This window comes from Orussus abietinus, unplaced genomic scaffold, assembly GCF_000612105.2.
Source record: "Orussus abietinus isolate OABI.00-Male unplaced genomic scaffold, Oabi_2.0 scaffold2, whole genome shotgun sequence".
Lineage (NCBI taxonomy): Eukaryota > Metazoa > Arthropoda > Insecta > Hymenoptera > Orussidae > Orussus > Orussus abietinus.
In genome coordinates, this window is record NW_019396012.1 from 1,868,880 (window position 1) to 1,880,927 (window position 12,048).

Sequence of the window (12,048 nt, forward strand, 5' to 3'; positions counted from 1 at the left end):
AGCTAACCGCGCATCCAGGGCAAACTGCACATTTATCGTCGACGAGGGTGCAGACCCCAGGGGGTAATGCGGACAGGATCTATTGCTTGGAAGGCAACGAAAGCCACTGATCCTTGTATACAACGAGGCGATCTTTCGGCCGAACGATCAGCGAAAATGAGACTCTTCACAAGCCGACTTACACGAATGACTGGGGATGTAACGACCTCACGACTCGGTGGTGGAGTTTTCCGAACCCTGTTCGATAAATCGATCGAGCGTTCACCGTATCTGCGGAGACACCAAGTGGAAAAGTACGGGACAATAAGTCCACGGCTTGGTGCAGAAATAACAAACACTAAGTCGTGAACACCTTTTAAGACGCCTTTGATCCCGACGTAGAGCCGCCGTTCGATCGTTAAATTAAATCCTTGAGTTTGTCTCCTAGGTACAGGCATTGCCAATTATTTTTGCGCTCATCCCGGCCTCGTGAAATTAATTATTAATATTTTTCAGGGCGGATCTTTTTCACCTCTAATGTGTTCTTAAGGATTTCATCCGGCAGCGGACTTGAAAGCGGCCTGGGAGGCGCCGAAATGCCATCTGCGCAAACCTCCGAAAGGACCATGGATCCTTGTGCAGAGTGTACAAACATTCCGGAGTCCTTTCATACAATGTCGAAGAACATCACACGCTTCTTGACACTGAATGGAGCGTATCGAGTACTTTGTAAGACCTCGGCGTCCGAACTCCTCCAGCTCGACCCTGAAATCGTTCGACCTGCGATCCGGAATGATCGGTTGCATTTGTAAAGATTTTCAACAGATCCGCGTAACAAGGGTACATGAAATTAAATGGTACATGCCTAATTCATGCCAAAACGTCCGCGTCCTTTCGGAGATATTGTTTAGAGGATCGAATCATTTCGCGAAGGAAAATACGCCCGACAATCTCCGCGATATTTTTACCCCAGACTTTTCCCGGATGCGATCGCTATTCAGATATTCAAGTCTGTCAGGCCTTAATAAAAATATTTACTAAGATAACAATTCACTCGGTGGGATAGCCGCCCAGGGAAGAGTTATTCTTATATCCAGATTCAGGGAGTATCTCCGTGATGGGATGGCGATTTCCATAAACGCAATAATTCGGAACAACCCTGGGGCCATCGGAAGATTTACAGCCAAATAGGATTTCGACTGGGAAAAACTTGGATCCTCACCTTCACGTCGCCATTCAGAGATTTTCAACGGAATGCCCATTTTTCCTGCAACCATTGTTTATTCCGTTTGATAGAACATATGTGATATATTGCAACAATAAGAATCATTTTCCTTACAAAAATAAAAAACGTAATCGATATACGAGGGTACGTCATAGTATGTTTGGTAAATCAACGACTCAGACATTGGGGCCGGTTACAACACAATCTGAATCTTCACAAGCTTCCATTTTCTTGAGACGACGTCTGAATTTATTTCTACGACCTCGCTTCATTTTATATCCAACGTTTGTCAATTGATACTCATCGTCATTCAGGTCATAAGACTCTACGTACCTCTGGAATGTATTAAACAATTAAATCATTTGTCTGCCAGATTCCTGAATGTTACATAGTTGCACCAACCTGGTCGTCCTCAAACGTGCAAAATATGTTATTGTAATCTCTTGATATTCTTCGAATACAGCTGTATGTATTATTCGTTGTATCTTGGCACTTGCACGCCATGGCTTTGCTACAGTGCTGAAAATTTGTGATTAAAACGATAACACTGACATAAAAATTTAATGAGTCTACAATTTCACTCCCAGTTGTCTGAGAGTAGTTGGGAATTTTTTGTGAGATAATTTACCGAGAGATTTATATCTGAATCTGTAGGACATCCGGACGATGGAGCCTTTTCGGATTTTTCTCCCCTGTACTCAATCAATACGTTCCTGTCATTGGGCAATGGTTTCAATAACGAAATACCATCTGATGGTTTTTCTATGCCCGCTATATCTAATATTGTGGCATACAAATCTACGCTGCTGACAGCAGCATTAATCTTAGAAGGAACGATGCCAGGTCCTTGTATTAACAATGGTACTTTAATATCTGTTTCATACGGCTGTCGCTTGTCTTGCGGCATACTAAACTGGCCTGGTTAAAGTGAAATCGAAGTGCAATATTTGTTTGAAGAAACCAACTACTTATTTTGATAAATGAATTTTCTGTGAAATTTGCAAGATACAGTACCAATGTGGTATCCATTATCCGAGGTGAAGATAATGTATGTATCGTCTAAAAGACTCTTCGATTGAAGGGCATTGTAGACACTCTGGACAAGTTCATCCACCGCTAAAAGTGTTTCCCAGCGATGTCTGTATAAGTCATCTAATTTTTGTATCACAGAGCTAGGAAGTGGTGCTGGACCCATTCTAACTAGCCAGTGTTTATCCTAAAAAAGAATATTATTAAATTTAAGAAATACCGTATCTCCATATAAAAAAAATATATTACTCCAGCACGAATATTAAAATTTGGTGTTCTTTTTGCGGTTTTTCCTTTATATTTGTCGGTATGCCTCGAAGCTGGTGTAAAAGGATCGTGTGGGGCCGGTGGAGCCAAAACCATCAAGAATGGTTGATCCTTTACTTGAATCTTGATGAACTTTACAGCCAAATCTTTCTGAAGACATTTAAACATTCATTTTACGTACATATCTGTATCCAGCTTTTGTAAAAATTAATATTTAAATGCAACTTACTATGACATCCGTAAGGTAATCTTGTGGCTTATTACCGTACTTTCTTTCTGTACCGTTCAGAGACAGCGAATATGAGTAATATTTTGAATTTCCAACTAAGCCTGCCCACCAGTCCCAGCCAACTGGTACTCGTCGAGTACCTCCTGCGGTTGATTTTCCGTACTAGATGCATAATTAATTGATTTGTTGTCATGACTTGAATTTTTTAGAAGATAACTTATATTATAGAAGAAAAATTACTTCGTTCAAGTATTTTCCAGCATAAAAAGTTTTATACATCATTGAACTTTTTAAATGGGCTGCAAACGTTTGTTTCTCCCAGGTACTTTGCCATTGGGCACTATAACATCCGCCACTTAACGAATTATTAAAAACTTCGTGATTGTGTTGATACCGTCCAGTTAAGATTGACGCTCTGTTTGGACAACAAATTGGCGATGCTGTAAACTGTTAAAAATTATTCCCACATGATGATGTTCGATAGCACATTTTAAAAGTGCAAACGATCAACTTACACAATTCCTATATTCAGCACCTTTACCCATAATGTACTGGGACGTCCATTTCAATGGAGTCTGAAAAGATTGGTTTTACAGAAAGCAATAAAGAAAACACATGCATTACAATCGACATCTATTGACTTACCATGCCATCCAGTACAGAATCTAAATCGTCAACTACTATTAACACAATATTTTTGCTTCCGATTACTATTCCACACATCAGCAATATAAAGATGAGTCGGAGATACATTTTCCTGGCAGTAGCTTTTAGCAACCCTGGAAACTGAACAAGAATTATACACAGGTCAAAAGTCACAGATATAAACTCACCTATCATCCAGTGAGTGTGCACAAAGCACTCATTCGGGGAATTCCCCGTTAAAGTATTTTTCTGTCAGGAATTTGTTTCTTTTTTAATCATAAAACTTGCGCAGAGCAGACGAGGACCATCTAGAGTTCAAATAAGGAACTGCATGGAACTGCGAAATGCGCTCTACTACCAGCAGTTGGTGATAATATTTCTAGTGAAATTGTCAATATTGTGATTTTTTGTAGAATTGAATTGAAACAACTTAATATTGTTTATTTCCTACTAGCTTTACATTGCATCGCATGGAAAGAATTATAGATTTCCATTTTTTTTAACTTGGCTCCATAAGAAAAGCATTTCGAATATGGCGCTAAACGCTAGCTGTGCAATCTGTCAGAAGTTGCTGCGTGTCGCTCACGTGTAGTGACCAAGCCGTGAACATATTTTTCTATTTATTCCGGATATTTATTAATTTATTGATAGAAATGATTGTATTAACAAACGAGGGAAATCCAAACACTTTGAAGCTGATCATAGCAGCTAAGCTGGGTCAACAATCAGTTACAGTAAAAACGGTAACTCCGAAAGGTAGGTAACCTAACCTCTTTGAATATTGAAATCGAACATAAAAAAAGTGTTTATGGTATTTAAATTCACCTGATTGTTAGACCAATCTATTTAAAATTTCTGTGAAGGTTTTATTTGTCCGAAAGTTAAATATTTTAACAAACTACTGTATACATTAATGCGATATAAATAATTAACGTGTTCCTTGATTCATTATTTTATGTCACTTATAAAAATGCGTGGACGTTATGTACAGATACTGCTTTGGGACGCTTACCAATACTAAACTTGCCATCAGGGGTAAGCTTATTTAGTACTAGCGCTGCGGTACAACTTTTAGTACCATCGACTGAAGAATTTAGTATTCTTGCTAATAGATGGTTAGAGTGGGACATCTCTCAATTACAGGTAATATTATTTTGCCTATAACTATTTTTAGTTACTGTATAAATTATATAAAGAAACTGATACATATGACCTGATAATATGGGACGTATTGCAAGGAACGCTTACTTGAAACATAGAAGAAATTGTATACAAATGAAAAAAGTATTGACAGGTCCAATATCTATAACGGTTTCTCACGGTTAATCATATAAACGTACAACAACTTTGGCCTCATAACCCAGTGAGTGACAAAGCATTTGAGTGTGTCATTTATTTTGTACATTTCAGCCTGCCATAGTAGCATACGGTGGGACTGGAATTTTAGATACTTCACATAAGCCTCGAATATCGTCCCTTTTAAAGGAACTGAATATAGTTTTGAAGGCTACAAAGTACTTAATTAAGGTAAAATTAAAACTTAAAATTCCAGATGCACTATGAATTCATATTCTTTATTATTTATAACTAAGATTGTTTTATACAGAATAAGGACGATCTAACCGTAGCTGATATATCCGTTTGGGTTACATTGTGGTCCACTTTATCAGTGCTTGAAGTTAGTAAGGAACTATTTAAAGAATTCCCTTATGTGGATAAATGGATAAAGAGTATTGAAAATTTACCCATTGTTCGTGTAAGATAATTTATTTAATGCTTTTGATTATATTCACTAGTTTTATAAAAATCAGTATATTTTATGTGTATACATTTTTATTCCTGCAGGAGTCAATACAGGAATATAAATTAGAAAGAGGGTTGAAAGCCATGGCTGCGATTCAAGCTGTGTCCTGGTTCCCCGTCAATTCGTACTCAGTTGTGAGTTCTCCCAAATCGAGTCCTAATAATGTAAGCTATACTTTTTTAATTTTGTACAATTAATATTTTCTGAATAAGTAACTGTAATTTACGTTAGTAGAAATTGAGATATTTTCTACTTGAAAAAATCATTTTAGATTGATGCAAATAAAGAGAAGGAAATTGATTCGGTCAGTCAAGATGAAATTAGTACAGTGAAAAATAATTGGATGACGCAATCTTACCCAGAAGTTAACAAAGCATCATACCCTGTGTAAGCTAACACTTCAAACATGATTTACTTTCTTACATTGGCATAAGGCTAATATTTTCCTCTATTACACAGATTACCTAAGAAAGGTGAAAAGAATGTTTTAATAACTTCTGCACTTCCTTATGTCAACAATGTTCCACATTTGGGAAATATCATTGGTTGTGTGCTTTCAGCAGACATTTTTGCAAGGTAGATTTTACATTGTGACACAAATTCCGCCTCCTGAGAATTTCTACGATTTTTTACATTTTCAGATACTGCCGACAAAGAAACTATAATACCTTATATATCAGGTAATTAGTAATTTACGAAAACGTTCTGTAGCATTGAGCTTCAAAATTATGGAAGCCAACATATATACATTTTTTTTACAGTGGCACTGATGAATATGGCACAGCAACCGAAGCCAAAGCTCTTGAAGAGAAAATGACGCCACAAGAAATCTGCGATAAATACTTTAGTATACATAATGATGTGTATAGATGGTTTGGAATAGGGTTCGACTATTTCGGTCGAACAACAACCACGGAACAAACTGAGTAAGAATGTCTTGTTTTAGCATTTCTTTCTACATAAGAGTACCATGTGTATCGATATTCATATTTTTTTAGAATCGTTCAGTCGTTCTTCCTCAGAATAAAGTCACAAGGCTACATCATCACAGAGTCTGTTGATCAGCTTCTGTGTGAATCTTGTCAGCGATTCTTAGCAGATAGATTTGTCGAAGGAACTTGTCCAGGATGCAAGTACGAAGATGCTCGTGGTGACCAATGTGATGGGTGTGGTCACCTCGTCAATGCAACCGAACTGATAAATCCTCGATGTAAAGTTTGCAACAGCAGTCCAATCGTTAAACCCTCTACACAGTTTTTCCTCGATCTGCCAAGAGTAAGTCTTCGTTACGTTATTACTGTACCACTGTCAATCGGAGAGGTTATGAAACTCAATATCTATTTCCAGTTAGAGGAAAAATTGAAGGAGTGGGCAGTTACCGTTGAAAACGAGTGGTCCACTGTTGCAAGGGTGGTCGCTAAACCTTGGTTACGCGATGGACTGAAACCTCGTTGTATAACTAGAGACTTGAAATGGGGCATTCCGGTCCCTGTAGAAGGTTTTAGAGACAAAGTCTTCTACGTCTGGTTCGATGCTCCTCTTGGTTACATTAGTATTACAAAGAGGTACACTAAAGAGTACGAGCAATGGTGGAAGCCTCAAGCCTCGGAAGTTAGTCTTTATCAATTCATGGCTAAGGATAACGTTCCATTTCACGCCATCATGTTTCCTGCCGCATTACTTGCAGCTGATCAAGGGCACACCCTAGTTAGACACATCATGGCCATTGGTATAAATTCATAAAACAAATTACATCGAACCCATCATTGAAGACACGCATGTATGCGTATACGATATTCCATTTAATTGCAGAATATCTCAATTACGAGGATACGAAGTTCTCGAAATCAAGAGGGATCGGTGTGTTCGGAACGGATGCCCGAGACACCGGAATTCCGGCTGACGTTTGGAGATTCTACCTCGCTTATATCCGGCCCGAGAATCAGGATTCGAATTTCAATTGGGTGGACTTGGCCACGAAGAATAACAGCGAGTTGTTAAATAACCTGGGCAACTTCGTTAACAGGTCGGTTGACTAATCACGCAACATTTTGCGGCGCGTCGGAGAACAGTTTCCTGGAATAATCGTTTCGACAGAGCCCTGACATTTGTGGAAAAGAACTTCGCTTCCAAAGTTCCACCCATGGAGCTCCAAGAAGACGATCTAACTGTATTGGCCTTGGCTCAGCGCGAGCTGACTCTTTACATTATCGCCCTGGAACAGGCTAAGCTAAGGGACGGTATCAAACACATGTTGGCCATTTCGAAGCACGGAAATCAGTACATGCAATCGCAAGAACCCTGGGCTAAGATTAAGGGTACAGACGATGATAAGTAAGCAGGCTGCTGTGCAACTTTCGCGTGGACCGAAGGCTTTAACCTTTGCGTACTCTCTTCTTTTCTCCAGGAAAAAAGCGGGAACGGTAGTTGGTATTTGTTGTAACTTGGCATGTCTACTTTCTGCACTGTTGGCTCCTTACATGCCGAATACGGCGCGTAAGCTGAGGTCTCAACTGGGATTGTCATCCGAGGATTATGGTTTCATCCCTGAGTCGATCGCGACCATGCTGCCTGCTGGCCATCTAATCGGCAAACCTTCTCCGCTCTTCTCGAAAATCGAGGATCAGAAGATCGAGGAACTTAGACGAAAGTACGGGGAAAATCAGGAGGCCTCGACGCAGGGGAACTCCCACGAGAATGGAGCTGTATACAAAGATGTAGCATCGTTGGAGGCTGCCATTACCAAGCAGGTTGGCAACGACTTTTTATTTTCGGAAATAAAAAATCTAGAGACTTTTCATCACCCCAGGACTGGTTTGTAGGGTCAACTAGTCAGGGAATTGAAGTCCAAACAGGAGAAGAGCGTCTGGCAACCGCAGGTAGACGTTCTGTTGCAGCTGAAGAAACAATTGGCCGAGATGAAGAGCAATGCCGGCAAAACCGAGGCTGGTCGGTCAGTAAATGACAAAGGCCAGTCTGCCGTTACGCCCCAACAGAATGGGACCGCTGCAGACATTGCTGCGTTAGAGGAAACTGTCGCAAAACAAGTACTGCCCAGATTTTAACAGAAAAAAATAGAAGTCAATATAATTAGTGTCGACTTAACGTAACACCTGCTTATTCTTTTAATAGGGAAATCTCGTTCGCGAACTGAAGGCCAAAGGGGATAAGAGCGTCTGGCAACCGCAGGTGGACATTCTGTTGAAATTCAAGAAACAGTTGGCTGATCTCACGGGCACGGTGTCATCAATTTCCGCCGACAAGAAGTCAAAGAAGAAGAAATAATTCATACACGCTACCCATGGTTGAATCGAAAACCAGTTAGATATTCGCGATCGGAGGAATAACGCATGCCCTGTAAATTATAATCCGATCGTTTAATTTGCACCTTTACTGTCGCTACATCATCGAAGCCGTTTACGGCACTGTAAGATCTATCGTCGGTAAACGGGCCTCGGAGGTGCGAGGCTTCGGGAGGGTCATATTCTGCTGTTTTTTTTTTTTTTTTTTTTCCTACGTCTAATAGGATCCATAAAAGTATCATCGCATAAATTAAGGTAACTTGTAAATGACTAGCAAAAAGGTTACATCACGAGCACATAGACAGAGCCGCACATTCGAGGACGGCGTCCCGGCGACTTCACTCGGCAAATGGCGGCGCGTCGTTAGTCGTCAAGTAGAATTTACCCCGCAGTCTGAAAGATAAAATGGAAAACGAGCACGTGATCATGTTTACTGGCGTCCAAATAATATTACCATTAATTATATACTTTCTGTTTATACGGTTAAATATAATTTATTGTGTATGTATTACGAGGTGGATGCGTATTCTCCCATTAGAACCACCGGGTTGTACTCGCAGTATCCGTCTTTGTACTTCTCCCAACTCTCGCAGGGTTTCGCCTTGAACCCGGACGTACTCCCTATGCTTTCCGTCATGAACTGGTGTGCTCGGGTATGGCTACAGTATGCTGAAACAAAGCCCACCGTAGCCGTGCGATAACGATCATTCATTTTTCTAACAACTATTTTTACGTGAATATTACTTGTCGTAGGTAAAAAGGAGCACCCTGGCTGCGGGAACTTGCCGCTGTTAGGATAGAAGTCGGCGTGTCCAAGAGGAGCCAGGAAACCGAATGCTGGCCCACTCGTGTGAATCACGTCCACAAACTGGGCGTCTGTTGGGTCCAACCGGAACTCCGGGTCCACGATGCCGGATATCGTCTCGAAAAGAGGACTCGCAGGATCCAGACCTAACGTTCCGTTATGAGTAAGTATCCCTAAATGGAATTCTTAAGGGGATGAAAAAGCAACGTCTAACGAATCGATCATTCATGAAACTTCAAACTGAGCGTGCTGAAACGTTTCGAACTTTGCATCGTGAATGTGCATGCTACAAGGAAGGTCCTGACACTCGTGAAGTTTCATTTTTTTTATGACAAATTAAAAAAAAAAATTGAAATTTCATCAGTGTCAGGACCTTCCATATACCCTCCAAATTGATATTGTAGAGTTTGAATCGATTCGGAACACCCAGTTTGGGGAAAAGTTTCGTGAACGAGAGGTCTTCGACGCCACTTTTTTTTCTTTCTAAGACGCTTTACCCGTTATTCTGCCAATACGACCGTCTAGATAAGCGCCTGCAAATCCAGCCACGTGGCACCCCAAACTGTGTCCACATATGTGCACATCCTTGTACTCGAGATTGGATTCCCGATTGAGGAAGTCCAGGAACTCGCCCAGAAATTCACCGACTCGCCTGGTATTATTCGCTGCCACGGGGTAGACGTCGGTTGCCAAAATTCCCCATCCGACCACTATGACGTTCACGTCCTCGTGAAGCAAGTACGCTGCAAGGTTTAATATTTATTCAGGTATTAACGTACGTTTCCAGTTTCCCAGCCGACATTTAAAGGCTCTCGAGGGAATCGAATTTCACTGCGATAAGTATTGTAACGAATGCATAATCGTCCAAGCTATGAATACCAATATCGCTTCGATTTGGGTGGGCTGAGCAAAAAAAGCTTCCGGCGGCGCTAATCATTGCGACACAAGCTTCTTGCCAGTGAGTGACAGCGCAAAAGTGTAAAATACTCAATTACATCGCTATCGCGTTGACCATTGATCCCCTCATCTCCGATTCCGTGTTTACCCAAACCCGCTTCGCTGGAGCTTTTTATATTCGCCATTTTTCACAGACATTTGCTTTAACAGGTACTTCACCGGGACTGGACCTCGTCTCAAGAACTCACCGTCTACCAGATCCTTGATCCAGACCTCGTTTCCGGTATCACTGAACCCGTGGACAAGGACTTTCGTGGGTCTGCTCTCGTTGAAGTGAGACGCGTACAACACCTCGGTATTGTTCAGGAACAGTTGCTCCTCGCCGAATGGATTTTCTCTGGAGAAAATTGCCGGGCATGATGGCGATTAAATCTCAATGAAGCTTATTTTATTGCTGATTTTCTGTTTTTTTTTTTTTTTTAGGCGATTCTCTTCAAGGGTGAGGATATTTTCCCGAAGGGGATCATCGGGGGATTCGCCAGGGCGAAGACGAAGAATAAACGAAGAGACAGCGTCGCTACGGGGCCGAATTATCGAAGTAATGCTTCCTACCCGAAATCTGGAAATTGCACGACTTTTGGGGCGATTTTTAGCTGATGGATCTCTCCTCTTTTTTATCACTCAATGAGGGAAGAGGCGCCTTCGTGATATTCACGCGTCGATGATAGTCATTGGAGCGTCAGCGCTGAGAATAGAATACGGTGAACGCTGATTGAACGTATCGCTAGAAGAATTCTTGCACTTATAAACCACGTTATCGGCCGGTTTCTTTTTGGATTTTCTCTTTTGTAAACACGTTTCGCCACGCACGAGCCGTGGAGCACTCCGAAAAGTGGAAAAAAACTCTGGACTTTGAAAATCCACGGACGGCGGCTCCGGGTTTTTACGCGATCCGTGTAAAGCGTGAAGCGATCTTGACACTGTCCCTTCTTTGAATTTGTTAAATATCTTAGAATAATGTTTTCCGGAATCGCACTTCAACGCACCTGGTGTACAAGTTAAACGTCGCCGGTTCGCGGACGAATTTCAGCACCGACTTGATGACGGTCTCCACGTCGTTCAGCAAAGTCTCCTGGGGATAGGGCGATGCTAAAATAGTTATTAATTTAAATAAGTCTTCGTGGCAATGGATTTTCATCGCGCATCCTAACTCCCACCTTCACCAAGGCGGCTCTTTATTGGCACCGAAACTTAGAAATATTTTTCACGGCAATTTTGACTTATCAATTTTAACCACTCGTGCCTCTACCGTAAGAAAAATGTCAAACCAAGCGAGTCTATTTTTTGTCTGTTTAAATTAATTAATTAAGGTCTGGGTGTATGCCTTCTCTCTGGATAAAAATTAGCAAGACAGACGAAGGAGAAAAATCGACTCGTTCGGAAGGGGCGGATTTCATTCGATCCGTGAGATTATTAATTAATTAATGTTTCACCTGAAACGCAGATTAGTCCCAGGAGAAGGTGAAGTTTGACAAGTGACATGTCGCCTCCCGTGATACCACTCGACGTTGCACTGGGCTACTACTGCAGCCGTCTTAGTAGCGGAGCGCCATTCATCCTACGATTTCTTGTCTTTGATAACCGATAAGGCAGGGCCTCGGTAATTAGCCGATCAATTGCGGCGGTGCCTTGACCGAATGTGACATCCCACTGTCGCGAACTTGAAGCCGACGCGTTTAGCTCGGTGTTCTCCCCTAATTTCGATTTTAACTAGAAAAATTCACTTTCCAGAGAAAGCGGCGTCACTTGCGGAATTATCATCGACACGAAGCCGAGCTATCGTCAGCCGCTATAAGAGATCATGAC

The 12,048-nt window shown here is 41.3% G+C and overlaps 3 protein-coding genes across 5 annotated transcripts; 1 reads left to right on the forward strand and 2 right to left on the reverse strand.

The window, feature by feature from the left end:
- Window positions 1–874: 874 nt before the first annotated feature.
- On the reverse strand, window positions 875–3,913 carry LOC105700579 (N-acetylglucosamine-6-sulfatase). Of its 3 annotated transcripts, none has more exons than XR_001104144.2 (11): window positions 3,563–3,663; window positions 3,375–3,508; window positions 3,245–3,304; window positions 2,970–3,176; window positions 2,730–2,891; window positions 2,483–2,650; window positions 2,219–2,420; window positions 1,833–2,122; window positions 1,607–1,723; window positions 1,319–1,539; window positions 875–1,246 (listed from the first exon to the last, which is right to left on the reverse strand). XR_001104144.2 is itself a non-coding variant. In XM_012426553.1 (11 exons), the coding sequence occupies exons 2-11, from the start codon at window positions 3,567–3,569 to the stop codon at window positions 1,381–1,383; spliced, it is 1,506 nt and encodes a 501-aa protein (XP_012281976.1). In that variant the 5' UTR covers window positions 3,570–3,753; window positions 3,835–3,913; the 3' UTR covers window positions 1,241–1,380. The 3 variants fall into 3 exon arrangements, 2 of the variants coding, with proteins under 2 accessions (XP_012281976.1, XP_012281977.1); XM_012426553.1 differs by adding an exon at window positions 3,835–3,913 and having other exon boundaries at window positions 1,241–1,539; window positions 3,563–3,753; XM_012426554.2 differs by having other exon boundaries at window positions 1,241–1,539; window positions 3,375–3,515; window positions 3,563–3,655.
- Window positions 3,914–3,925: 12 nt separating this feature from the next.
- Window positions 3,926–8,991, forward strand: LOC105700578 (methionine--tRNA ligase, cytoplasmic). The gene is made up of 16 exons (XM_012426552.2): window positions 3,926–4,130; window positions 4,366–4,517; window positions 4,785–4,901; window positions 4,981–5,130; window positions 5,220–5,342; window positions 5,450–5,565; window positions 5,638–5,754; window positions 5,820–5,858; window positions 5,940–6,104; window positions 6,177–6,453; window positions 6,526–6,907; window positions 6,991–7,204; window positions 7,276–7,512; window positions 7,586–7,928; window positions 8,001–8,225; window positions 8,311–8,991. Exons 1-16 carry the CDS (start codon window positions 4,028–4,030, stop codon window positions 8,461–8,463), a joined length of 2,913 nt encoding a protein of 970 aa, XP_012281975.1. The 5' UTR covers window positions 3,926–4,027; the 3' UTR covers window positions 8,464–8,991.
- On the reverse strand, window positions 8,671–11,907 carry LOC105700580 (lipase member H). The gene is made up of 7 exons (XM_012426555.2): window positions 11,676–11,907; window positions 11,229–11,331; window positions 10,431–10,579; window positions 9,783–10,028; window positions 9,225–9,431; window positions 8,993–9,149; window positions 8,671–8,873 (listed from the first exon to the last, which is right to left on the reverse strand). Exons 1-7 carry the CDS (start codon window positions 11,722–11,724, stop codon window positions 8,819–8,821), a joined length of 966 nt encoding a protein of 321 aa, XP_012281978.1. The 5' UTR covers window positions 11,725–11,907; the 3' UTR covers window positions 8,671–8,818.
- Between the last annotated feature and the right edge of the window lie 141 nt (window positions 11,908–12,048).

Excerpts from the sequence above, each read along its gene's own strand:
- LOC105700579 (XM_012426553.1), bottom strand. Across the intron at positions 3,177-3,244 it reads GTGCTGAATATAGGAATTGT|TTTACAGCATCGCCAATTTG; the intron begins GTAAGTTGATCG and ends AATTTTTAACAG. Across the intron at positions 2,651-2,729 it reads ATTACCTTACGGATGTCATA|AAAGATTTGGCTGTAAAGTT; the intron begins GTAAGTTGCATT and ends AAATGTCTTCAG.
- LOC105700580 (XM_012426555.2), bottom strand. The coding sequence starts at position 11,724 with ATGTCACTTGTCAAACTTCACCTTCTCCTGGGACTAATCTGCGTTTCA. Across the intron at positions 10,029-10,430 it reads GATCAAGGATCTGGTAGACG|CGTACTTGCTTCACGAGGAC; the intron begins GTGAGTTCTTGA and ends TAAACCTTGCAG. Across the intron at positions 9,432-9,782 it reads TCGTATTGGCAGAATAACGG|GTCTGGATCCTGCGAGTCCT; the intron begins GTAAAGCGTCTT and ends ACGGAACGTTAG.
- LOC105700578 (XM_012426552.2), top strand. The coding sequence starts at position 4,028 with ATGATTGTATTAACAAACGAGGGAAATCCAAACACTTTGAAGCTGATC. Across the intron at positions 5,566-5,637 it reads AACAAAGCATCATACCCTGT|ATTACCTAAGAAAGGTGAAA; the intron begins GTAAGCTAACAC and ends TCTATTACACAG. Across the intron at positions 7,929-8,000 it reads AGGCTGCCATTACCAAGCAG|GGTCAACTAGTCAGGGAATT; the intron begins GTTGGCAACGAC and ends ACTGGTTTGTAG.